The sequence below is a fragment of the Cataglyphis hispanica genome, chromosome 13, assembly GCF_021464435.1.
Source record: "Cataglyphis hispanica isolate Lineage 1 chromosome 13, ULB_Chis1_1.0, whole genome shotgun sequence".
Classification (NCBI taxonomy): domain Eukaryota; kingdom Metazoa; phylum Arthropoda; class Insecta; order Hymenoptera; family Formicidae; genus Cataglyphis; species Cataglyphis hispanica.
In genome coordinates this window covers 6,463,451-6,484,816 of record NC_065966.1, presented here as the reverse complement: position 1 = coordinate 6,484,816, position 21,366 = coordinate 6,463,451, and the positions used below count along the sequence as shown (strand labels likewise).

General features: G+C 34.3%; 2 protein-coding genes and 1 pseudogene across 2 annotated transcripts; 2 read left to right on the top strand and 1 right to left on the bottom strand.

Moving 5' to 3' along the window:
• The window catches only part of LOC126854273 (phospholipase A2-like), a 179,588-nt pseudogene that overhangs the window by 123,912 nt on the left and 34,310 nt on the right, over positions 1-21,366 (top strand).
• Positions 3,486-3,941, bottom strand: LOC126854103 (uncharacterized). The gene is made up of 2 exons (XM_050600496.1): positions 3,777-3,941; positions 3,486-3,659 (listed from the first exon to the last, which is right to left on the bottom strand). The coding sequence occupies exons 1-2, from the start codon at positions 3,939-3,941 to the stop codon at positions 3,486-3,488; spliced, it is 339 nt and encodes a 112-aa protein (XP_050456453.1).
• On the top strand, positions 12,517-13,682 carry LOC126854102 (uncharacterized). The gene is made up of 2 exons (XM_050600495.1): positions 12,517-13,445; positions 13,493-13,682. The coding sequence occupies exons 1-2, from the start codon at positions 12,517-12,519 to the stop codon at positions 13,680-13,682; spliced, it is 1,119 nt and encodes a 372-aa protein (XP_050456452.1).

Below are 21,366 nucleotides of genomic sequence, written 5' to 3'. Positions count from 1 at the left end.
AGATTCAACATCTTTTTCATTACTCCTAAGCAAATTAGATGCATATAATCTAACGGAAAATTATTTATCATGTCCACAGCCAAGTTTTCAAAAGGCGAAATGCAAATGTGATGTTCTTCATTTTCTCGAGTGCGGAAATTGCTGTTCGTTCTTAACGGGGCATTTTCATCCAAGAAAACCATTTTGTGATTAATATAATCATCTTCGCAAAAACATTTGCCACAGCCAAAATATGCATTATGCCCTTTTGAGCCAGTTACAAAAGATTTGGCAGGAATATCACAGATAATTGCTCTGATCGTTACACGGTAATTTTTATTTTCAAATAAAAATCTTTCCTCGTGAAGGATGCGATATTCATCACAAAATTCTTTTAACAAATCTTGTGCATGCGTAGGTTTTTTATAACCGTGAAAAGCAGCAATCAAAAAGGGTTCCGTGATGTGAATATTCTAGATTTGGCCAAATACAGGCCATAACTGGCTTTGGGAACTTTTAGTAAGAGGTAAGCCATCGATATTAATATTAATTTCTATTATATTATTATTGATATTTTTATAAGATTTCAATTTTTCCCGTAATGCCTTTTGTAGACCATAATAAAAGTAATGGCCATCTCCACACTCTTAAATAATTGTATTTTTTGGTGTTTCTAACAATATTCAGGCATCACTGGGTAAATCATTGTGATCTTCTTCCCGTAGAATACACAATAAGGCTGTCAGAGATTTTTAAGTAATATTATATTTAGTAACCCAGATATGTAACTGTTCATGTAAAGTGCTTTTTTGTTTGTCTCTATTATTATAAAATAAATTAGAATCTTCTATATTATTATCTAATTCAATATCATTTGATTCTATATTTTGTATTTCTACTTCAGGGAATAGTTGTCTTGTACTATTTTAATTTTTGAGAAAGCATTCTATATAAGAAAAATCTTGCTTGTTATTAGTAACAAGCCTTTTCGAAGGCTAATGGAAATATTGTCGTTTTGTATTGTTATGTGGCTTGTAATAGATTTTGTTGTCTGCGTGATAATTCTTTAAATTTTTTATTTTTGGCATTCTGCTATTTTATTCTGCATACAAACCTGTTATCATTAAATTTATGAATTTAATTAAATATTTTAAACTATTGTAATAAAAAATATTGAAATTAATGAAAAATTTTTAAGAATTGTTTGTATAATATTTATGTAAAATATTATTATTATTATTCTTAAAACGAAAATTAAATGGCAGTCTTACAGACTTTATAAAAATGTAAAATATTAAAAAATTAAAAATATTAATTTTAAGACAATGTTTTAATTTTATGTAATTTCAAAATACATTTTTAAATATTATATTTACATATTATAAATTATACATACAGGGTGTTCCACCAAAAGTAGCCAATTTCTTTATCTTTTACATTAAAAGAGATAAACCATAACAAATATATATTTATATCAAATTAAACGTTTCAAAGTGAAATTTATTGTGAGTAGTAGTTGCTTATATGTTAACAAACGAAATGGCATGCATAATTTTTTATAAAATGTAGATATTTGGACACAATAAAAGTTACAGATGTTTAAAACAAATATAATAATGTATGATTTAATATAAATATTTTACATATTTTACGAGTTTTATCGGCTTAAAATATTGCGGGCGACCTTTTCATTTTCGGCTCTGCGATATGGCCAACTTCTGATTTAAGTATTATGATTGCATGACGACATAACATACGTCAATCTCTAACGCACGAGTCAGAAATTGACCATATTGCAGGGCTGAAAATGAAAAGGTAGACGTCGCCCGCGATATTTTATGTCGATAAAACTCGATAATACGTAAAGCATTTACATTAAATCATATATTGTTGTATTCATTTTAAACAGTACTACAGCAACTTATATTGCGTCGAAATATCCACATTGTTAAAAAAAGTATGCATTACTTCTCCGTTCTTTAACACAGCTTTTAAAAGTAAAAGTATTATGCTCACAATATATTCAGTTCAAACTATTTAATTTGACATGTATATTTGTTATGGTCTATCTCTTTTAGTTTAAAAATAAAAAGGGAAGGCCACTTTGAATGGATACTCTGTATATTATATATTTTAAATATTATAAATTTTTATATGTATGACATTATACATATATGATATTTTTATGTCGTGGACAAACTGATAGTAGATAAGAATATTAGATAAAAGATATAAAAATTTGCGAGATTATTTATAACAATATGCAAGTATATGATTCAGTATTCCAATATTTATATCAATAGGCAAGTATGATACAGTATTTCAATATAAACATGTATAGAAATATTTTTAGCATGTAAATATATATATATATATATATATATATATATATATCTTTGTTTTTTGGAGAATTTTCAAGAGGTTTTTTTTTATATTATGTATATAATCTTTTTCAATATTAAATCCTTGTCCGTAAGCGACGCAAATGTGTGACACATACACTTATGGACTTTTAATGGGACGCTCTGTATATTACATATTTTATATATTATAAATTTTATTATGATGACATTATGTATGACGACATTAAATATATTTTTATGACGTGGACAAACTAATAATAGATGAAAATATAAGATAAAAAATATAAGAATTCGTGAGATTTTATTTATAACAACACACAACATGTATGTAGATGATTCAAAATATTCCAATAAATATATGTATAAAGATATAAATATAAATATATATACCTACCTTTATTTTTTTAAAATTCAAGAGGTTTTTTTATTAAATATATCTTTTTCTTTAATATTAATATATTAACACTTGGCCGTGAGCGACGAAAATAAGACACGTACACTTATGGACGCACACGATAAAAGAAAGTTTTAAGATTTGTTTATTACCATAGTAACATATATATCGATCAGTTTAAATGTCATAAAAGACAATTTTCAGGTGTCTGTTCAAAAAAGTCTTGAAGATGTCTTTAAAACGTTTTTGTAAAGTCTCTTTTTGTAAAGTCTCAAAGACCTCTTAGAAAAATGTTTTTAAGACGTCTTATTGCAAAGTCTCAAAGACCTCTTAGAAAAATGTCTTAAAAATGTCTTAAAGACATCTTATTGCAAAGTCTCAGAAACCTCTTAGAAAAATGTCTTAAAAATGTCTTTAGGACGTCTTATTGCAAAATCTCAAAGACCTCTTAGAAAAATGTCTTGAAAATGTCTTTAAGACGTCTTATTGCAAAGTCTCAAAGATGTCTTAAAAACATGTCTTGAAAATGTCTTTAAGATATCTTTTGGTAAAGTCTAAAAGACCTCTTAAAAAAGACGTCTTTAGACATTTTTTAGACGCGCATGTTGTCTGGGATATATCTATTTTTTTTCTCTTTTATATTTTATATGCCATCTTACATATATATTATATTATATTTTTATATATTTTAGATATTTTATATGTATTTCATATTTTTCATATGTAAAAATACATACAGTTTGTATTAATTAAATGACATTGTCCTTGTGTATCCAAGAATTGTGCGATCCATCGAATCCCAGCCATTTCACGTAAACCTTATCACCCTTCCTGCGCAGTTCTTTCTCCACGAGGTACACATCCGGATAATTCGCACGACGCAACTCGTAGAACGCTCTAGCGATAGATTTTCCGCGATAGTCCTCAAATAGATAGGTTATGGGATTAGTACGCTGCACTTTAACGATCTTAAATACTTCGGTGGTTCAATTCGATGTATAATATTTTTTGAAAATCGTCTTGTATTTGTTAACGCGTACCGAGTCACCTGCTTTGAACTTTGCTGAACCCGCTATCTTTATCGTGCTGTATACCGTAGCCAAGAGTCTTTCGGCGATCGCGGGAGTAACGTCGACGGATCGCATACCGATCGTTCGATGCTTGCGTGCGTTGTAATCCGACACGAGTCGCGGCAACTCATCCATTCATTCGTAAGTTCCGTTGAGCGTAAACATCTTCCACATATCGTTTTTCAGTGTACGATTGATCGTTCGACGACCGATGCTTTCAACACTGAATACATGAAATAATGATTGATGTCATGTTTCTTCATGAGGCATTGTACATCGGTGTTGTAAAATTCCCCATATCGGTTTGCATGTTTCTTGGGCACCTGTTGCTATCTCGAATTATTTCAGCGATAGCATCAGCCGTCTCGCTTCCGCCTTTACTTGAGCGGTACGGCCCACGCGTACTTGCTCAGCACATCGATGACTGTAAGTATGTAGTGGTGGCCTTTGTTGAAACGCGAGTACGGACGCATCACAACGATGTCAGCTTGCCAAGTCGTCATAATCTCGCACTATGACGCGTCTTCGGGGAAAATTTCTTCTCGCTGGAGCATGCAGTTCCTTGACGAGTCGTAGCTTCTCAATATTTTTATCAGATTTTAACGATGTCATGTTTTTTAGCGATGCGGCTGGTCTCTCGGCGCGTAATAATATGTATGAAAAAATTACATTATCATTTATATCTCAAACTTTTTTTAACCATTAAATAGCTGTTTATTTCCATTTCAAGAGGTTCTTTATCCTCCGTATGTCGATAGCGGTCTGTTAGCCGTTCTTAGCCATTTTTGAGCCATTCCTGAGCAGTTTGATAGCTGTATCTGAGCCGTTCCTGGGCTATTCGACAACGATCCGACAGCCGTTCCTGAACCGTTCGTTGCCGTCCGTCGTAGCTAACCGTTCGTAGATGATCTTTGATCGGTTGTTGCTGTCCATTGTTATTCGTTGACGTTTTGTTAGCGTTCACTACTCGTTTCTAATCTAGCGATATTCGCCCGCCGAAGCTCGTTTATCACAATTTGTAACGCTCGCACGTCTTTCTCGAACGCAGCAAGCTTCTCGTCTGACTCTTTCTGTTGATTCCTCAACGTTTTAACACGCTGATCCACGTATAGTTTGTTGACGGCGTCGGTAGGCATGCGCTACACGGCGAATCTTGCGCGACCTCGCGTCATAGTCTGTAGCGATGCGGCATAGAGCGTTTTCGCGCACGTAACTTTTCATCACTCTATGATCAGTTGTATCATTTCGCTGTTTAAATAATCCAAATTTGTTGATATGCATTATCGATGCGAGTGACACCAATCGATTGATTAGTTTTGTCGAGACTCCGTTTAATTTATAATAATGCCGGCTTCGCGAAGTTCCTCGATGATCGACAGGATTTCGTTATCGTGACCGTTGTGACCCGCTTGGCGCGAAGCATCGAGCAATCGTAGACGATTTACCAACTTGTTGGGATCGTCCCAATGCACGTAATCAATCTTATTGTCGGTTAGCGACATCGCGTGAGGCATGAATACTCCTTTTCCAGATTTTTTTTTTTTGGTTCGATCGACATCAACGGTGCGATTATTTCTTTGTACTTGTATCCTCTGTTGCCCCGTATTCGACCGTGTGCATCGTGATTGTCTTTATGCGCGCTCGTTGCCAACAGCATGTTCTTATACGTTTGCTTATCATCCTCTGTATAGATGATGTCATCAGGGGTTCTCTTGAAGATCAACTGGTAAAGACCAGGTGTACCGGCGTATCGTACGCCGTCGATAATTATGCTATCCGCATTGTCGACGTCAAAACGTTTATTACCGAACATCATTCCATCGAGATAAACACCAAACACGTTATCTATACCACTATTTTGATCACCGCTCAGGACAGGCCAGATATACTTTTGACCCTGTGGACCTAACTGATCTCGCAACATTTCTTGACCTTCCGGCGTTTGCAATTGATTTCGAACGGACGTTACGAGCGAGTCATCCGTGGTTTCGAAAACATCCTTGCGAGCAAGTAATTCACGCATCGTAGGTACGATTCTCGTTGTTACGGACGGTGTAGAGGTTATCGGCGGTTCGTCCGATGAAGCGACCAATCGCTTCGATTTATGCGGTGTCGCTGAGTGATTCGACCAGACGTCAGATTGTTTTTCTCTCTTTTCTGGTGTTGCATCCTTCTCACGCTTCCGGATGATTAACGGATTTCCGCGTCGATGTTACTTCCCGGCTCGTTCTTTACCACGATCGAACTAGAGTTGTCGACAATCTTTTGTAGTGGTCCGATGAGAGGTCTAAAGTGTCTGTCTAATACGATATCCTCCTCGATTTTACCGGTCTTCAAAGCGCGATGTTTCTTGCGAATCGATTCGCTCGTTTTCGCAATTTTCCTCGCAATCTTCTCGCGCTCACGAATACCCTCGCTGTCAGCCATGTCAATAGAGTGTCAATTTCTTACGTTTCACCACGATGTATCGGCAACGAAACTAATCACTTTGCGGTATCGCGAACACGTTAAATCCTTTTCTATACCGACCATCGTTGAGCGAGCTGTCTTTGTCTATCACTACAAATCCATACTTGTGCTGCCAACAATCGCGACATAACGCGCAAAATTAATCGTAAGACATATCAGTATTCACGTGATCGTTATACACATGTTTCAAGTTGGTACCATCCTGCTTGAACAGAATCAGTAGGTTCGCATTGTCACGTATCAGATGTTTAGGTATTCTCGCGTACGTCTGACAGAGATAAAAGCAGTCGACGCTCGAGTGCCGACCCATTGAAAAGTACTCTCTCACCGCATCTTGCTTATCACATGCCACGTCATCGAACACGAAGATCGAGTTTGGACGCGCCTCGCTCGATGGAATAACGTCACTGTTGTTGGAAAATGTAAAATAACCAATTTCGTCGATTGATGTCAATAAATTCTCCAGATATCGATATTTCGGCTGTTGAAGCGATTTTGAGTACACGTACACGTTCTCGAAACGTACACCGTGTGGACTTTCTATCAAACTTATCAACACGTTGGTTTTACCGCAATTCGAAGGACCACAAATGATACCGCGTATAGTAGTCGGTAACATCGTACCATGCTTGCGCATCTCCGCGTTGCCCTCCATCGACCGTAATTTGTCGTCACAATTCGTCACTTTGATTATCGCCAACGTTTGTCGCACGAATTTCATTTTCACACTATCGAATGAGATGGCAGTTGGATCGAACGTCTATTTATAGATGTGCGGAATCACGAATCGCTCAGTAGCGATAATGTTCATCCTGCTATCGAGACCTTCCGATATTTGCAATTTGAGCGCCGAACAGTTACAGTTTGTACCGAAAGTCGTTTTGCTGCGAATGTGCGGTGATCATATCCATTATCTGTGGGACAAGCTTCCGGAACATATAAAGGCGGATTTTGAGATTCAACAATATCGTCGCTGTTACAAACATTACAATCAACTGTGGCAACAAACGCATGTCGACGGACCAGCACCGTTGAGAAAAGATTGCGGCGAATGTCAACGAAAATAGGTAGAGGCCTATTAAATTGTGCGATAAACGCATTTCCTATCGAATTACATATTCCTGGTTATCAATTTTGCGGCCCGGGTACTCATTTGGAAAAACGATTGGCGAGAGGCGATCAGGGTATAAATCCATTGGACGCTGCGTGTCGCGAGCACGACATTGCGTATTCTCGGAGCACCGATCTTACCGAGAGACACGCAGCTGACAGGATACTCGCTAAGAGAGCGCGAAAACGCATCGTCGCGAAAGATTCGACTCTGGGTGAGAGAGCAGCAGCTACAGCTGTTTGGGCAGCGATGAAAGCCAAGACAAAGATCGGTATGAGTATGAAGACGAAGACGAAGACGAAGAAAAAGATGGCGAAGAAACGGATACTTCCAACAGCGAAACGAGGCGGTGTATTGCCGATTTTACCGATATTGGGCGCGCTCGGATCCTTGATCGGTGGAGCAGCCGGTGTGGCAAAAGCGGTGAACGATAGCAAAGCCGCGCGGCATCAGCTGGAGGAGCTGCAACGCCACAATCGCGCGATGGAAGGTCATGGGCTTTATCTCGCTCGTACAAATATGGACAGGGATTGTATCTCGGCCCGTACAAACGTGGACAGGGCGTGGTAACGAAGAAAAAAAAACCTCAAAAAGATGTTAAATATGCCTACGGGTGTGACAACGAACATACAATTAGAACAACTAGCAAAACGTATGCGTATACCATTCTTTAGAGGTGTTTTTATGCGTGATTCTTTACCAATCGGTGGTATATGTCGAAACGAGAGTGGCATCGTGAATTTGGATAACACCAAAGGATCAGGTACTCATTGGGTGGCCTACGCAAAGAGGGAGAATCGCGTTATATATTTCGACAGTTTTGGTAATCTTCGACCACCGAATGAATTGGTGCGATATTTCGGGCGGAACGTGACGAATATACAATACAATTACACGCCTGTTCAAACTTATGATCAGAGTATCTGCGGACAATTGTGTCTGCAGTTTCTTCGTACTGTCGACGACGATCAGTGTGAATTTAAAGCCTGACAATGCACCATTAAGACTCAGTATTTGTTAAACAGTTTTCTCGACATGTCTATGACATTCACGCTGACTGGGAAGAGTAGCGTCCTCGCGGCACACTACCATCCAGCCATAGATTTGAGCGATGGTGACTACGAGCTTGGTCTAACAAATTTTGAGACTTATCATACGATGCCGAACGTAAATTCCTCGAATAATAAATTTTATTTCGATGAAAATGACACGGAAATTACGATTCCCGAAGGATTGTACGAGATACACGCCATACATGAATTTTTGACTTTGAATGAAAAGAGGCCAATTGAAGCCCAGACGCGGTAATTAGTGCGTGGAGAGATTCAATTTAAATTAAAAATTACAATTCAATTCATTGCAAATTTAATGTTAACATACGTTTCGACCCTCTTCGGATCCTCTTCAGTGGACGTAGTAAATATATAATGATAATGAAAGTGAAATTCACAATGGCAAATCAAGTCAGCCGTCGCAACGCAAACGAATATGGATAAATAACTCGGCGCAAAGTTATTACATTTTCATAATACGCTAAGATATGTATGCGAGGATGACAAACCGCAACATCTGTGTCAAAGATAGGCGAATTCCACAGTGAAAGAAGGAATCCTCGATGATTTTGGAAGGGGAATCCGTATGAATGCATGTCGCATTTGGGATGATGAATCTCCGGTATCGCACTTAAAGAATTAGAAAACTAAAAGTCCGATCGAGCGCAAGGTCTGTCTATCAAATGAACCAGAAGAAACTATGTTAAGAGCAAATAATATGAATAAATACATGAAAGCAAAGGATGGAGATGTGGAATACTTACATAAGGGGATGAAACACTGGAAATAAATAAATTGAATCGAACAAAACACCGTCAAATGAAATAAAAACTGTTAAGAATACTGTTAGATAATCAAGAGATCAAATCTGTTTCTTTTAAAATATTTTAAATGTACGGAAAGTTGTTGTGTCGGTAAGTCGATCCGTTGGCGAATGAGACAAAAACAAATTAGGAGAGAAGCAAGTAAAAACAAAGAGACAAATATGGATGGGATAACTAAACAAAAACAACGGGAAGAAGGGAGCAGAAATTAGAAGGGTACAAGGAGAACTGATATAAATAAACTCGGGATTGTAAACAAGGAAAGAAAAAGTTCTGACAAGGAGAAAGCATTAATGCGAGCATTTTTGTAAAATGGGAAAATAAGAGCCGTTAAGGAGAGTGGTATTCTCCTGTAAATTGATGCCGTTTTTTTGTTGTTTGTTGTGTAGCATTTCAGAAATGCATCTTTTTGCATAGGAGGGTTTTTCATCCAAAATGCAAATGTTGTTCCAATCGAATTCATGTCCGGAAAGCCGGTGGTCAATAATGACTGAATGGGAAGTTGTTGTTCTGTTCTCAATATTAGAAAGATTTTCTTTTATTAGCGTAGATAATTGTCTACCCGTTTGTTCTACATACGAAGCATCGCAATTTTGGCAGCAGATCTTGTAGACCACATTGCAATGATTCTCCGAAGGAAGAAGGTCTTTGTGTGTTTTAATATATCTGTTGAGCTTGTTGGGACAAACATAGGCTATGGACTTATTAATCCCTCTAATTAATGGGGAGAATTTTTTCGTGACGCCTCTTATAAAAGGAATAGTGAAATATGGGAGAGAGGAAGGAGGGGAGTCGGGAGAGGAAACGGAAGGAATGTTATTTGAGGTAGTGTCTTTTTTTGAAATTAGAAACTTTATTCTATTATGTATGGTATCGAAAATAAACCTCAGGGGGTAATCATTATTTAAAAGAATGTTGATAATTAGATTCAGGTTTTTTTCATGGTAGGTGGAGTGCGATAATCTAAAGACCCGGTCAACAAGTCCAATAATAACCCCCCCCCCCCTCTTGTGACAAATGGGATGTTGGGAGTGATAATTGAGGAACCTCCCTGAAAAAGTCGGTTTCCGATACCAATCGCAAATAAATTTCCCTTTAATTAAACTGATAGAAAGATCTAAGTAGTTGATGTTATTATTATTATTCACTTCTAATGTAAACTGTAATCTCTTGTGGAGAGAATTGAATGAGCATAAGATGGTAGGAAAAAAGGAGGTAGGAGCGGCGAAAAGGATATCATCCACGTACTGAAATATAGAGGTACTTTTATGGAGAGCATAGAGATGGCCTTCTCCTCTAAATCTTGGAGGACAATGTCCGCCAAGACCGGGGACAGGGAAGAGCCCATAGGAGAGCCAAACGTTTGCCTGTAAATTTTCTCATTAAATTTAAAAAAAGTTGAATTAAGAACCAACCGAATGCCCGCCAAAAATTCTTTGTAAAGAATAGCAGTATTTTTCTTGATGAAATGCCATCTCCTTCCAATGCCCTTGATTGCCAGTTCGGAACGTTGGTGAAAAGAGAAATTATGTCTAATGAGGCGAGTTGATAGTGTTTTTCTAATGTTTTAGAATTTAATTTGTTAACTAAATCGTAACTATTTGATACGTGGCTGTTGGATTTTGGAATACTCTCAAAAATAATATTATGTAGGAAGGCGGCAAAGGAATGAAGAGGACTATTAATGGATGAGATGATTATTCTAAAAGATCAATTGTTCTTGTGGATTTTCGGCAAACCGTACGCTCGAGGAAGCACTCCATCGCTAAGAAGCAATGCTCATGATTTAATTGCAGAAATGTAATCATGTTTCCTCCATCTGGTTATTAAAGTACGAAAATCATTGGTAATTCTCCTGACAGGGTCTCTATTGATGATCGAATAAGTGTTTTTGTCATTCAACAGTAATTCCATCTTATGTATGTACTCAGATTTGTCAAGGGCTACTGTTGTGTTGCCTTTGTCTGAGCGTGTGATTAAAAGGTCCGGATAGTTTTTTAAAAAACTGCTGGTAATTCTTGTCATTTTTCCAATGCAGCGATCGATCTCAGAAGGGTTGGGGGGAGAAGAAACAAATTTGCCAATAACATTAATGTTCGCGTTCCTAATGTTAGCCGCAACATCCGGGTGGAGATCTCTGATGTTTCTTTCCATATGTTTGATAAGATCGAAGGTAAGCGATTTTTTTTTGTGGAGATTAAGTAGACAGAATCTATCTCCTATTTGTAATAAACAATGTACTTCACTAGGAAAAGAAACATCACACAAATTTATTAGCCATTCTGGATTAGGAGAAAGGAGGGAAGGCGATTCAGGGAGAGCGAAGGAAGTGGGTTCGAGGGAGACAGAGGAAAATGGTATATCATGGAGGGGAATGAAGGAGAAATTGGTAGGTTTGGAAGGCGGGAGGGAATAATCAGAATGTGACCTTAATCTTAATTTGTTGAAATTGTCATTATTCTCAGTGGGAGGCACCGAGTAAAAATATCTAACAAAAGAGAAATGATATTTTGAAACGTTCATTTTACGGAAACGCCCGCGATGCGTGTTTCGCTTCGGCAATCGTGTTGATAAACGCGGTGATATCCCGTCAGCAGAGGAGACCGTTCGAGCGAACAGTGACGAGGACGAAACTGTAGAATACCCGATAATGTTCAGTGCTAATTATAATACGATGAATAGCGAGATCAGGTGCGCTTTCAGAGTAAACTTTAACAAACCCAACAACATTGGATCGATATTGGGATTCTCGAACCGCATATTGCAGTCGAGACAGTGGCATTATCCGCATAGAGAGTAACGTGATCGCGGGTGCGTACAGCAACGGCAAACGCGTTCATACAATACATGAATTTTCACCGAGCGTGCCGCCAGGATATAAGATATCGGAAATGCCTGCGCAGATCATTTACCTGCCGATCATTACGCGGAGCATTACGGATCTAACGATACGCGTCGCGGAACAAGACGGACGATTGCTTGATTTTTGAGGAAAAGAGATCACCATCAGATTGCACGTACGACGGCGACAAAATTAGCGTGCGATGCATGAGATGCTCGTGTTGAACGACTCGAAGAAGAACATGAGAGATAATAATATCTTTACGGTGTTGATTGATGATACCATCCGATCATCATCATCATCATCATCATCACCATTAGGTTGCGCTAAAAAGACGAGAAAGAAACTCAGCGCGTCGAACATTGAATTTTTACAATCTTTGGGCTTCGCGGTACGAAATATCTGAGAAAACATGACCGATATCCTTAACATTGGAGGCGAGCCGGTCTTTGACGATCGTATCGTCAAAATCGAGACTCACACGTACAATCCGTACGCCAACACAACGTTTGAACACAGCGACGAGATACGAATACCCATACAACAACAGGATCTGTATACATTGCCGTATGAGAGTTTTCTATACATTGAAGGAAAACTAATGCGAAACAAATCAGCTGAAGGATCTGATGTAACTCTGGGAAATAATTGCATCGCGTTCATGTTCGATGAGATTCGATACGAACTCGACGGTGTGGAGATTGATCGTAACAGAAATGTGGGAATAACTAGCACACTCAAGAATTATGTAACGATATCATCCGATAGAACCGTGATTATGAGGAACGCCAGTTGCTGGGATGCGCAGACTAATGCGAATGGATACTTTAACTTTTGCGTACCACTCTACATGTTATTGGGATTTTGCGAAGATTACAAACGCGTGGTGATTAATGCTCGTCACGAGTTGATTTTAATACGATCGCGCAACGACAACAATTGTCTGATTGGAAATTTGGCGTTGGAGCCTGTGATTAACATATTCAAGATACAATGGCGAATGCCACACGTTATATTGAACGAGGTCAACAAGCTGTCGATGCTGCGCGCCTTGGAAAGCGGACGATATCTCAGCATGGGTTTTCGCTCGTGGGATCTGTACGAGTTTCCGCTATTGCAGCGTACAATCAAACATTCGTGGGCCATTAAGACCGCGACTCAGCTGGAGAAACCGCGATACGTTGTCTTCGCTCTGCAGACAGGCCGGAAAAACGTCATGTCCGAGGATACGAGTCGATTCGACGACTGCAAATTGAACAACGTGAAACTCTATCTGAACTCGGAATGTTATCCGTACGACGATATGAATTTGGATTTCGATAAAAACAGATGGTCGATTCTGTACACATACTGAACACATACCTGCGTTTCTGCAAAAATTATTACAGATACGAGTATCTTGAGACGAGTCTCACCGTCACGCAGTTTCTACGCAACGGTCCGTTCGTGATCATCGATTGTTCTCGACAAAACGAATCGGTCAAGAGCGCAACCGTGGATGTGAGATTGGAATTTGAATGTAAGAAGAACGTGCCGATGATACTACTGCGTACTGTCTCATCATACATGATCGCGTGAATCAATACATTCCGAATCTATACATTGACTAATGTGGTACGCAAAATCATCTAAGTGGGGGATGAGACGATATAAAACCTATAATGCATCAAGATCAATCGCAGTTTTCTTCTAGACGTGCTGATATAAAAACGTTATGTCTGTACCAACGTTCGTGGACGTGCAAGGATTCTTTGTCGGGATGAAATTTGTCGTAAAAGAGGTGGCGGTGCTGAGAAAGGGGACCGTTTTGGCGCATTATATATTTACATGCCCCATACCAATAGAATCTTCTCACAAAATCCGACAAATCATGTGCTTCTTGACTGATTGCGAATCACCATGGATTACGATGGGAAAACGGAAACGTGCCGTACAACATGGCTAAACGTTTGATTACTTTGACCGTGCTTGGTACCGAAGAGGATGACGAGACGCCGATTCTCGCGTACGTCAAGGGATGAAAGAAACGAAGATGAGAAACGAGAATGATTGGTGGATTTGCTTGAAAATTATGCGAGAGAAAACCTGATTATTAAGACTTTGAATGCTGATTATGAAACTATTGAATCTTTAAATAATCTAGATGTTGCTAATACTATAAGATGTGGAAAACATGTTAAGAATTGCTCATTACAGAATGTATTAAAAATATTTAACAGGTGATCGCAACGTCAAAAAGAATTGCGATATTTTTAAAAATGAAAATATAAAAACATTATTAATATGTTTTATCTTTTATTCTCCCCACTCTTTTCCTTGCGAGTCGTTTTTAAAAATTGTTTTCAATTGGCTGCCTCTCCCTTCTCCTAAATTTCAAAGCATTAATCTCCTCACCACATCATACTTTTAAAAAATAAGCGTCACGTATATTCGGTTTTATACGATCAGTATCGCGTCAACCGCTCTACTTCTCATAACCTAGAGAAATGTACTCTGAAAAAAGCAATATGAATTATTATGTTCCGATTGAGAACATTAAAATTCCGCCGTGTAAGAAGGAATGTAACAAATAAGTTTCGATTAACTTAAAATAATTTATGTTTTTCTTAAAAAAATTTATTAAAATATTTTTTTTTTTCATAGTGTTTCATCCGAGCCTCGTCGCGCAGTTCGTATACTTGGCAGAAGATACGCCTTAACCTCTTACAAATATCTGGAAATTGGAATAAGCGTTGGGGATGTATCTTGCGTGCAATTGATTCTTGGCAATAACCATGGCAATCAAATAGTATTGCCTTTTGAAAAGTGGAAATCGCTGATGCAGAAACGTGCGGACATTGAACGGCTTTTATAGTCTTAACCTTCATTGCAGATTCGAGATTTGACAATCAAAGTTATTAAAATATCTGATTTGGATATTATAAAAATGACTTTGTATAATAATTCTTTATATATAAATCTATCCACTCAAATACATTTATTCAACTTTGAAAAATGTATAGAGCATATATATTATTGGTTATGCGAAAATACGAATATTATGAACGAAAAATTTAAACAATTTGTTAGAGTTTTACAGTGTAATAATATTCATAATGCGAGCGATGCTGTAAAAGTGATATATGAAAATGATATATTTGACAGCGGATCTCTCATAGATTGTAAATTATTAACGTGCGATATAAATGATGTACTTTACAATGCTTGTAATAAATGAAAAATACACATATACTTATTAATAAACATTTATATAAAATTTATTAAAAATATTAATTATTTTTACATCTCTTTGCATATAAGACAGATATATAACCGCGGCGCGATCGATGGACGAGGGATAGCGCGAGGCGTTCGTAAAGCAATGCGATAGAGAGGGATAGCGCGAGGCGTTCGTAATGCGTTAGAGAGGGATAGCGCTAATGGTTGTATGCATGTGAAAAATTATATAAAAAAGTTTTAATTATTTCTACATCTCTCCTTCTTTCCTTTTCTCGTCTTTTGTTTATACCTGCGCTGATAACAGTTCTTCCTAGAAAAAAAATTCTCAACGTTCAGACAGCACATGCAATATTTGTTTATAATGTTTATAAAGCAGCCGGACATCGGCGCTTGCCTTTGTATATATGCACCGGTTTAAACATGTCCCGCTCCCATGATAAGCGTCCCTTCGGCTCTTTCTAGAAAAAATTCCCTTCATATCGCACGTGTAATAGATGCTATTTGTTTACATTAAATATAAATTATAACAGCTAGGACATCGGTACTCGTCTTTGTATATATGCACCGATCATAAATATCCGCTCCCGCGATAAGCGTTCCCCGTTCCGTGCGACGTCATATCCCCCGCGCCCACAAGTTCCCCGCGCGGCTTCCCCTCGACCCGCACACCCCTCAGAGGACCATAGTTAGAACTCTCCTATGTACTCTACTTCCATTTAACATAATTTTTCACAGAAAAAGTGTAGTTATTATTTATATTCAAAATAATAACAATAAACAAAGTAAGAATAAAAATAACACAAATAAAAGCGACACAAGCAAATGCAGCACAAACTAGTTATAATATAATAGTTAAGAGTTAAGAGTAAGTTGAGCAAATTTATGCTCTTATATCCTTGCATTTGCATTTCGTTTGTGGAATCATTTCGATTTCAATTCGCATATCTAGCGCTCGATAGTCAATCTGTTCGGTACAATCATTGCTCTGTAAAATTTGTATTATATGATCAACTAATTAATTAGAAGAGCGAAAATTATAATATAAAATTTTATAATATACCACACTATCGCTTTAAATAAAAATTTTTTGCGGCCACTAACAAATAATTGAGCAATAATTAGAAAATTAATTGTAAAAGAAAATATTTTAAATAATCTATTTGTTTTATATTTATTATATTTGCCTGAAATTCCAATTTTGGAAATAATATTCGTCGGGTAGAACCCATTGCGATCACAAAATTTCCTTTATAAAACCATATTCATATATTGGAGTATTTTTGAAAATTTTTTCAGATTTTACAAATAGATATAGTTTTTTATTTATTAATTTAAAACTAAAAAATTGATTTTTTATACTATTAAATTTTCTTACTAAAATTAACTTTTTTATCTGAAAGTAAAGGAAAAAAATCTAAAAAATTCATGTTTATAAAAATTTTGTATATTTTGACAAATGTCAAAAGAAAGAAAAATTTCTTAAAACCTTCAATATCTTGGATTCAAGGCATATAACATTTATTTGATCTTTATTCTTATACAATATGTGCAGTAACATGTTTTCATGATCATTTGAAAAATTCAAATGAAAGCATTTTTAGATGGATTCCTGACACGTGTGACATATACACGGTGTGTCAAAAGTCTGAATACACTCAAATATCTCGTAAACGTTACATTTTAGAGAAAAATATTTCAGACAAAAGTTGTAAGGCTTAAAAAAACGCATCTAATGGCAGTATTAATTTGTCCATAGGTGCCAAACTCAGGTCAAGGTCAACTTAAAATTTTTAAACAGAAACCCCCATTTTTTATTGCATATTCTTATAGCTTATCTCGAGAGCCTTTCAAAACACTATAAATAAATAATTAAAAATATATTGTACAGAAAATAATTGTTTTTTAAAAAAAATATGCAATTATTTGCAATGTATTTTTTTATAACAATTATTTACTTTTTCTTTACACCATTTGATTCATCTTATTATTCTGTACATAAAAGTATCACGATACAATTATCAAAAACTAAATAATTTTCGTGATATTTTATATTAAAATATGCCAGATTAAGATATAAAATAACTCAAAAAATACATTATTAGAGTGTTTTGAAAATCTCTCGAGATAAGCTACAAAAGTATGTAATAAAAAATGGTTTCTATTTAAAAATTTTAAGTTGACCTTGACCTGACTTTGGCAATGCCATCTATGGTCAAATTAATACTGTCATTAAATGCGTCTTTTTAAGCCTTACAACTTTTGTCTAAAATATTTTTCTCTAAAATGCAATGTTTACGAGATATTTGAGTGTATCCAAATTTTTGACATACCCTGTATATGTATATATTAGTAAAATAAATTAATATCATATGACGAATATTATCTCTTTTTTCATATTAAAGTTTTTTTTTATTATCTTGATACATTAAGTAACATAATAATGATATTGATATTGTATCTCACAATAATTATAATTGATATTTTCACGATTAAATTCAATTTAATTCGATTTAATTTGATTCGCAATTCAATTTGATTTGATTCGAATATAAGTTTGTTGATTTGATTTGATTCGATTTGATATATAAGATCTTTGTTTCGCACATCTTTATTCACGAATCAATCAACACTTGAGACGAAAACAATCTCATTCTGCCATCTCAAAAACATCATCAAAAGTAAGTTAACTTAATTTTCTTTCGGTTCTTTTCTCTTAGATTTAAGTAAATTTTCTTAGGGATAAATTATCTCTACAATATTACATTATCAGCAATCATTGCTTTCTTTAAGCAATTATGAAATATAAGTGGAATCGTAGGAATATGTGCGCGAAAATTATTGACACCCATGTCAATAATTTTCGCGCAAGGCATGGTTAACGAAATGTAACACTGTATATATATGTAGCATTACATTCAACGTTTCAGTCTGTTAATTAACATGTCTGTACCTGAAATAATGTTTAAATTATAAAAATATTTTGATAATAATATTTTAATATAATTATTACAAATTAATTATTTTAATTAATATGTTATTTAAATCATGATATTCTGAAGGAAATTTTAAAAATTTTATTATTTTTTTAATTGCAGAAATTTGTGGTCTTTCACTTTAAAATCGCAGAAAAAAATTCTCAATCGCGAATGTGTTAATTTACACGATAATAAATAAAAAAGAAATTGATTGATCAATCAAGAATTGATTATTAAATCAACAATCACTCATACTTCTACATGGAAATGGAAAATAAGGTGGAGAGGTATGTCTCGTATTGCACATCAAAACTCGATATTTCAAAAAAATTTTTTGACAAAAGCAGTTTTTTGCACACTGATTACGATGATACTGATCTTGTCACTTTTGTGCAATTTGATGTTTTTTGATGAGTTTCTTGCGCATACGGATAATAATTTAAATTTTTTGCGTTTTCTTTAAAATGGGCACATTTATCAGAGATCTTTGATATTGGTGATATAAATCATGTCCATTATATTTTGCATGATGAAATATTGAGCATCACGTCTTTAATGTGCTCAATATTTCATCAAGTTTGATAGTATGTAACATTAACTATTTTTTCAATTATGAGTAAATCTTAACTTAACTAAACGCGATGAAATTTTGAGACAATGGATATTGGTGATGATTCAACATTCTTGTCAGATTCTTCTTCAATATATTGACTTCGTTGTCGCGTTCATAAATAAAAAATTTAGTCAAAGAATGGAAATAAGACATGGGTATTGGATCAGAAAAATCAGGTCAATTGATTCAGACGAAGTTTAAGCAAATTAAAAACCTGTTAAGTCAAATTAAAAATCGATTTTCATGTATTATTAATTTATTATTCTTGACTGTTTTGAGATTATCTAAATTAATTGATATTTTATTATTATCATAATAAATATGATATAAGTTTATGAATGTAAAAATTATATGTGGTAGGTAAATTTTAAAATTATGAATATAAAAGTTTTTCAAATGATAGTATATTAACATCATTGTCACATAAGTATGACATAAGATTTAAGTTCTACAATTACGTGTACATTATTTCAAATATTATGTAATTGTGTATTTGTATATACTAAAATGAAATTAGTATCTAATTAATTTAGTTAATTATTTGGTTATTTAGTTAATTGTTGTTTTTATAATTATTAATTAATTGCAATATAATATTAATTTATTGCAATTTTATATTACAATTTTATTATTAACTATAGTATAAACACTCTTTATTGGAATACTGTTTATTGGAATAATATAAGAAAGTAACAAATAATATAACGTAAGTTACATATATGATATAAATCTTGTGATATGTTACACATGGTTTTGTACTTTTTTATATATTTTTGTAAATTATAAATTACTGTACATTGTACACTGAGAGAAAAAAATAGTTGCCGTTACCATATAATTTTACTATAATTTTTAGGTAATTTAGGGGACAATTACATTTTTATAGTTATTTTAACAATGCAAATTATAGCTCACTCAATAACACATTATTGTTGTCATTGCTTTAGCATGGATTCATGCAATCTTATATATAGTTTTATACACTATAACCTGCGATTTATATATAGTAAGTCGTATTATAAATATGATGATAATGACTATAATTGAAAGATAAAAAACCATATATTTGTAATAAATCGTACTTATTTTAATAGTAATATTACACCTCTATATATAATTAGATCTACAATGCATATGGTTGTGACAATTTCAGTTTATAATGTTTACTCAACTATAGAAAAAGTTTCTATTAACATGTTTTATTGAGAAAGATTTGATCGTATTAATATGGTTAAAATAATTTCATAAAAACTATTTAGGACTACTATGATAAAATAATCGTATATAATATAGTTATTTTATTATAGATGTAATGTGTGGGGAAGAATGTAAATATGAGTCATTTTTTGATGAGTATTTATTTAAATACAAAATGTATCTTTTTTCATATACATATTTTTCAAAAAGAAAAAATCTATTTTACTTATATATATCTATATATATTATATTTATTTATTACAATATTTTAAAAAAAAATTAAATAGTGTTGTAGTTTTGTGAAATAAATTGTGAGAAACATAAATTTGTAAAAGATATTCTGTTTATGGAACGTTATAAAACAGAAAAAAAGTTACAAAATTTAATGTATTTAATATTATACTTAAAAATAAGTTATAAAATAAAAAATAAAATACAAACACATGGGAAAACATTCTCTTTTTTTAAAATCTTCACATAAATTACTTAAGTTGTATATATATCCACTAGAAAATAATAAATAATAAAGATTTTTCAAAAACTAATATAACAGATATCATCTGCTTTTTGAATTAATGTATATACTTTAAAATACTGTACACAGTAGAAATTTATAGTATCATATTTTTCCGAAATATTTAGCATAAGCTTGATATTTGATTATGATTATCAAAGAATGTAGCAAACAGATATTTTACAGTAGCATAGAAATGTGACAGTGATAATAAAGATACATTTGTATTAATTTTAAAAATATCTGCAATTTCTGCAAATAAAAGAAAGTTGTTGTTGTTAATTCTTATTAAAATAATCGAGCTTGTTTTAAGCATTACATTTCCAAAACAAACCTTTTTCATTTGTGTATAATTTGCACAATTTCTTAACAAAACTTTTTTATGATAAACTAATGAATTGCTTTTTTTATATGTCGCATACGGTAAATTACTCGATTTTATTAATAAGTTGCTTAATATTATTTGTTGTTTAATTGCAATACTGTAACACACGTTTATTCTACTACTAATTGCACGGGAATATTGTTTTAAGGGACAATGTTTAGCTCCAAATCTCATTGACCACAGAGAACGAAGCGGTCCAACAATTTTCATAACTCGAGGATAATGCAACATTAGATGATGTTTAGGTTTTAAAGTTTCTCCAAACAAATCAGTGTATAGCATATGATGTTCATTCAATCAAGTTTTCTAATAGATCTGCTGTCGATTCAGTAACGCTTTGAAGTGTAATAGAAAGGATT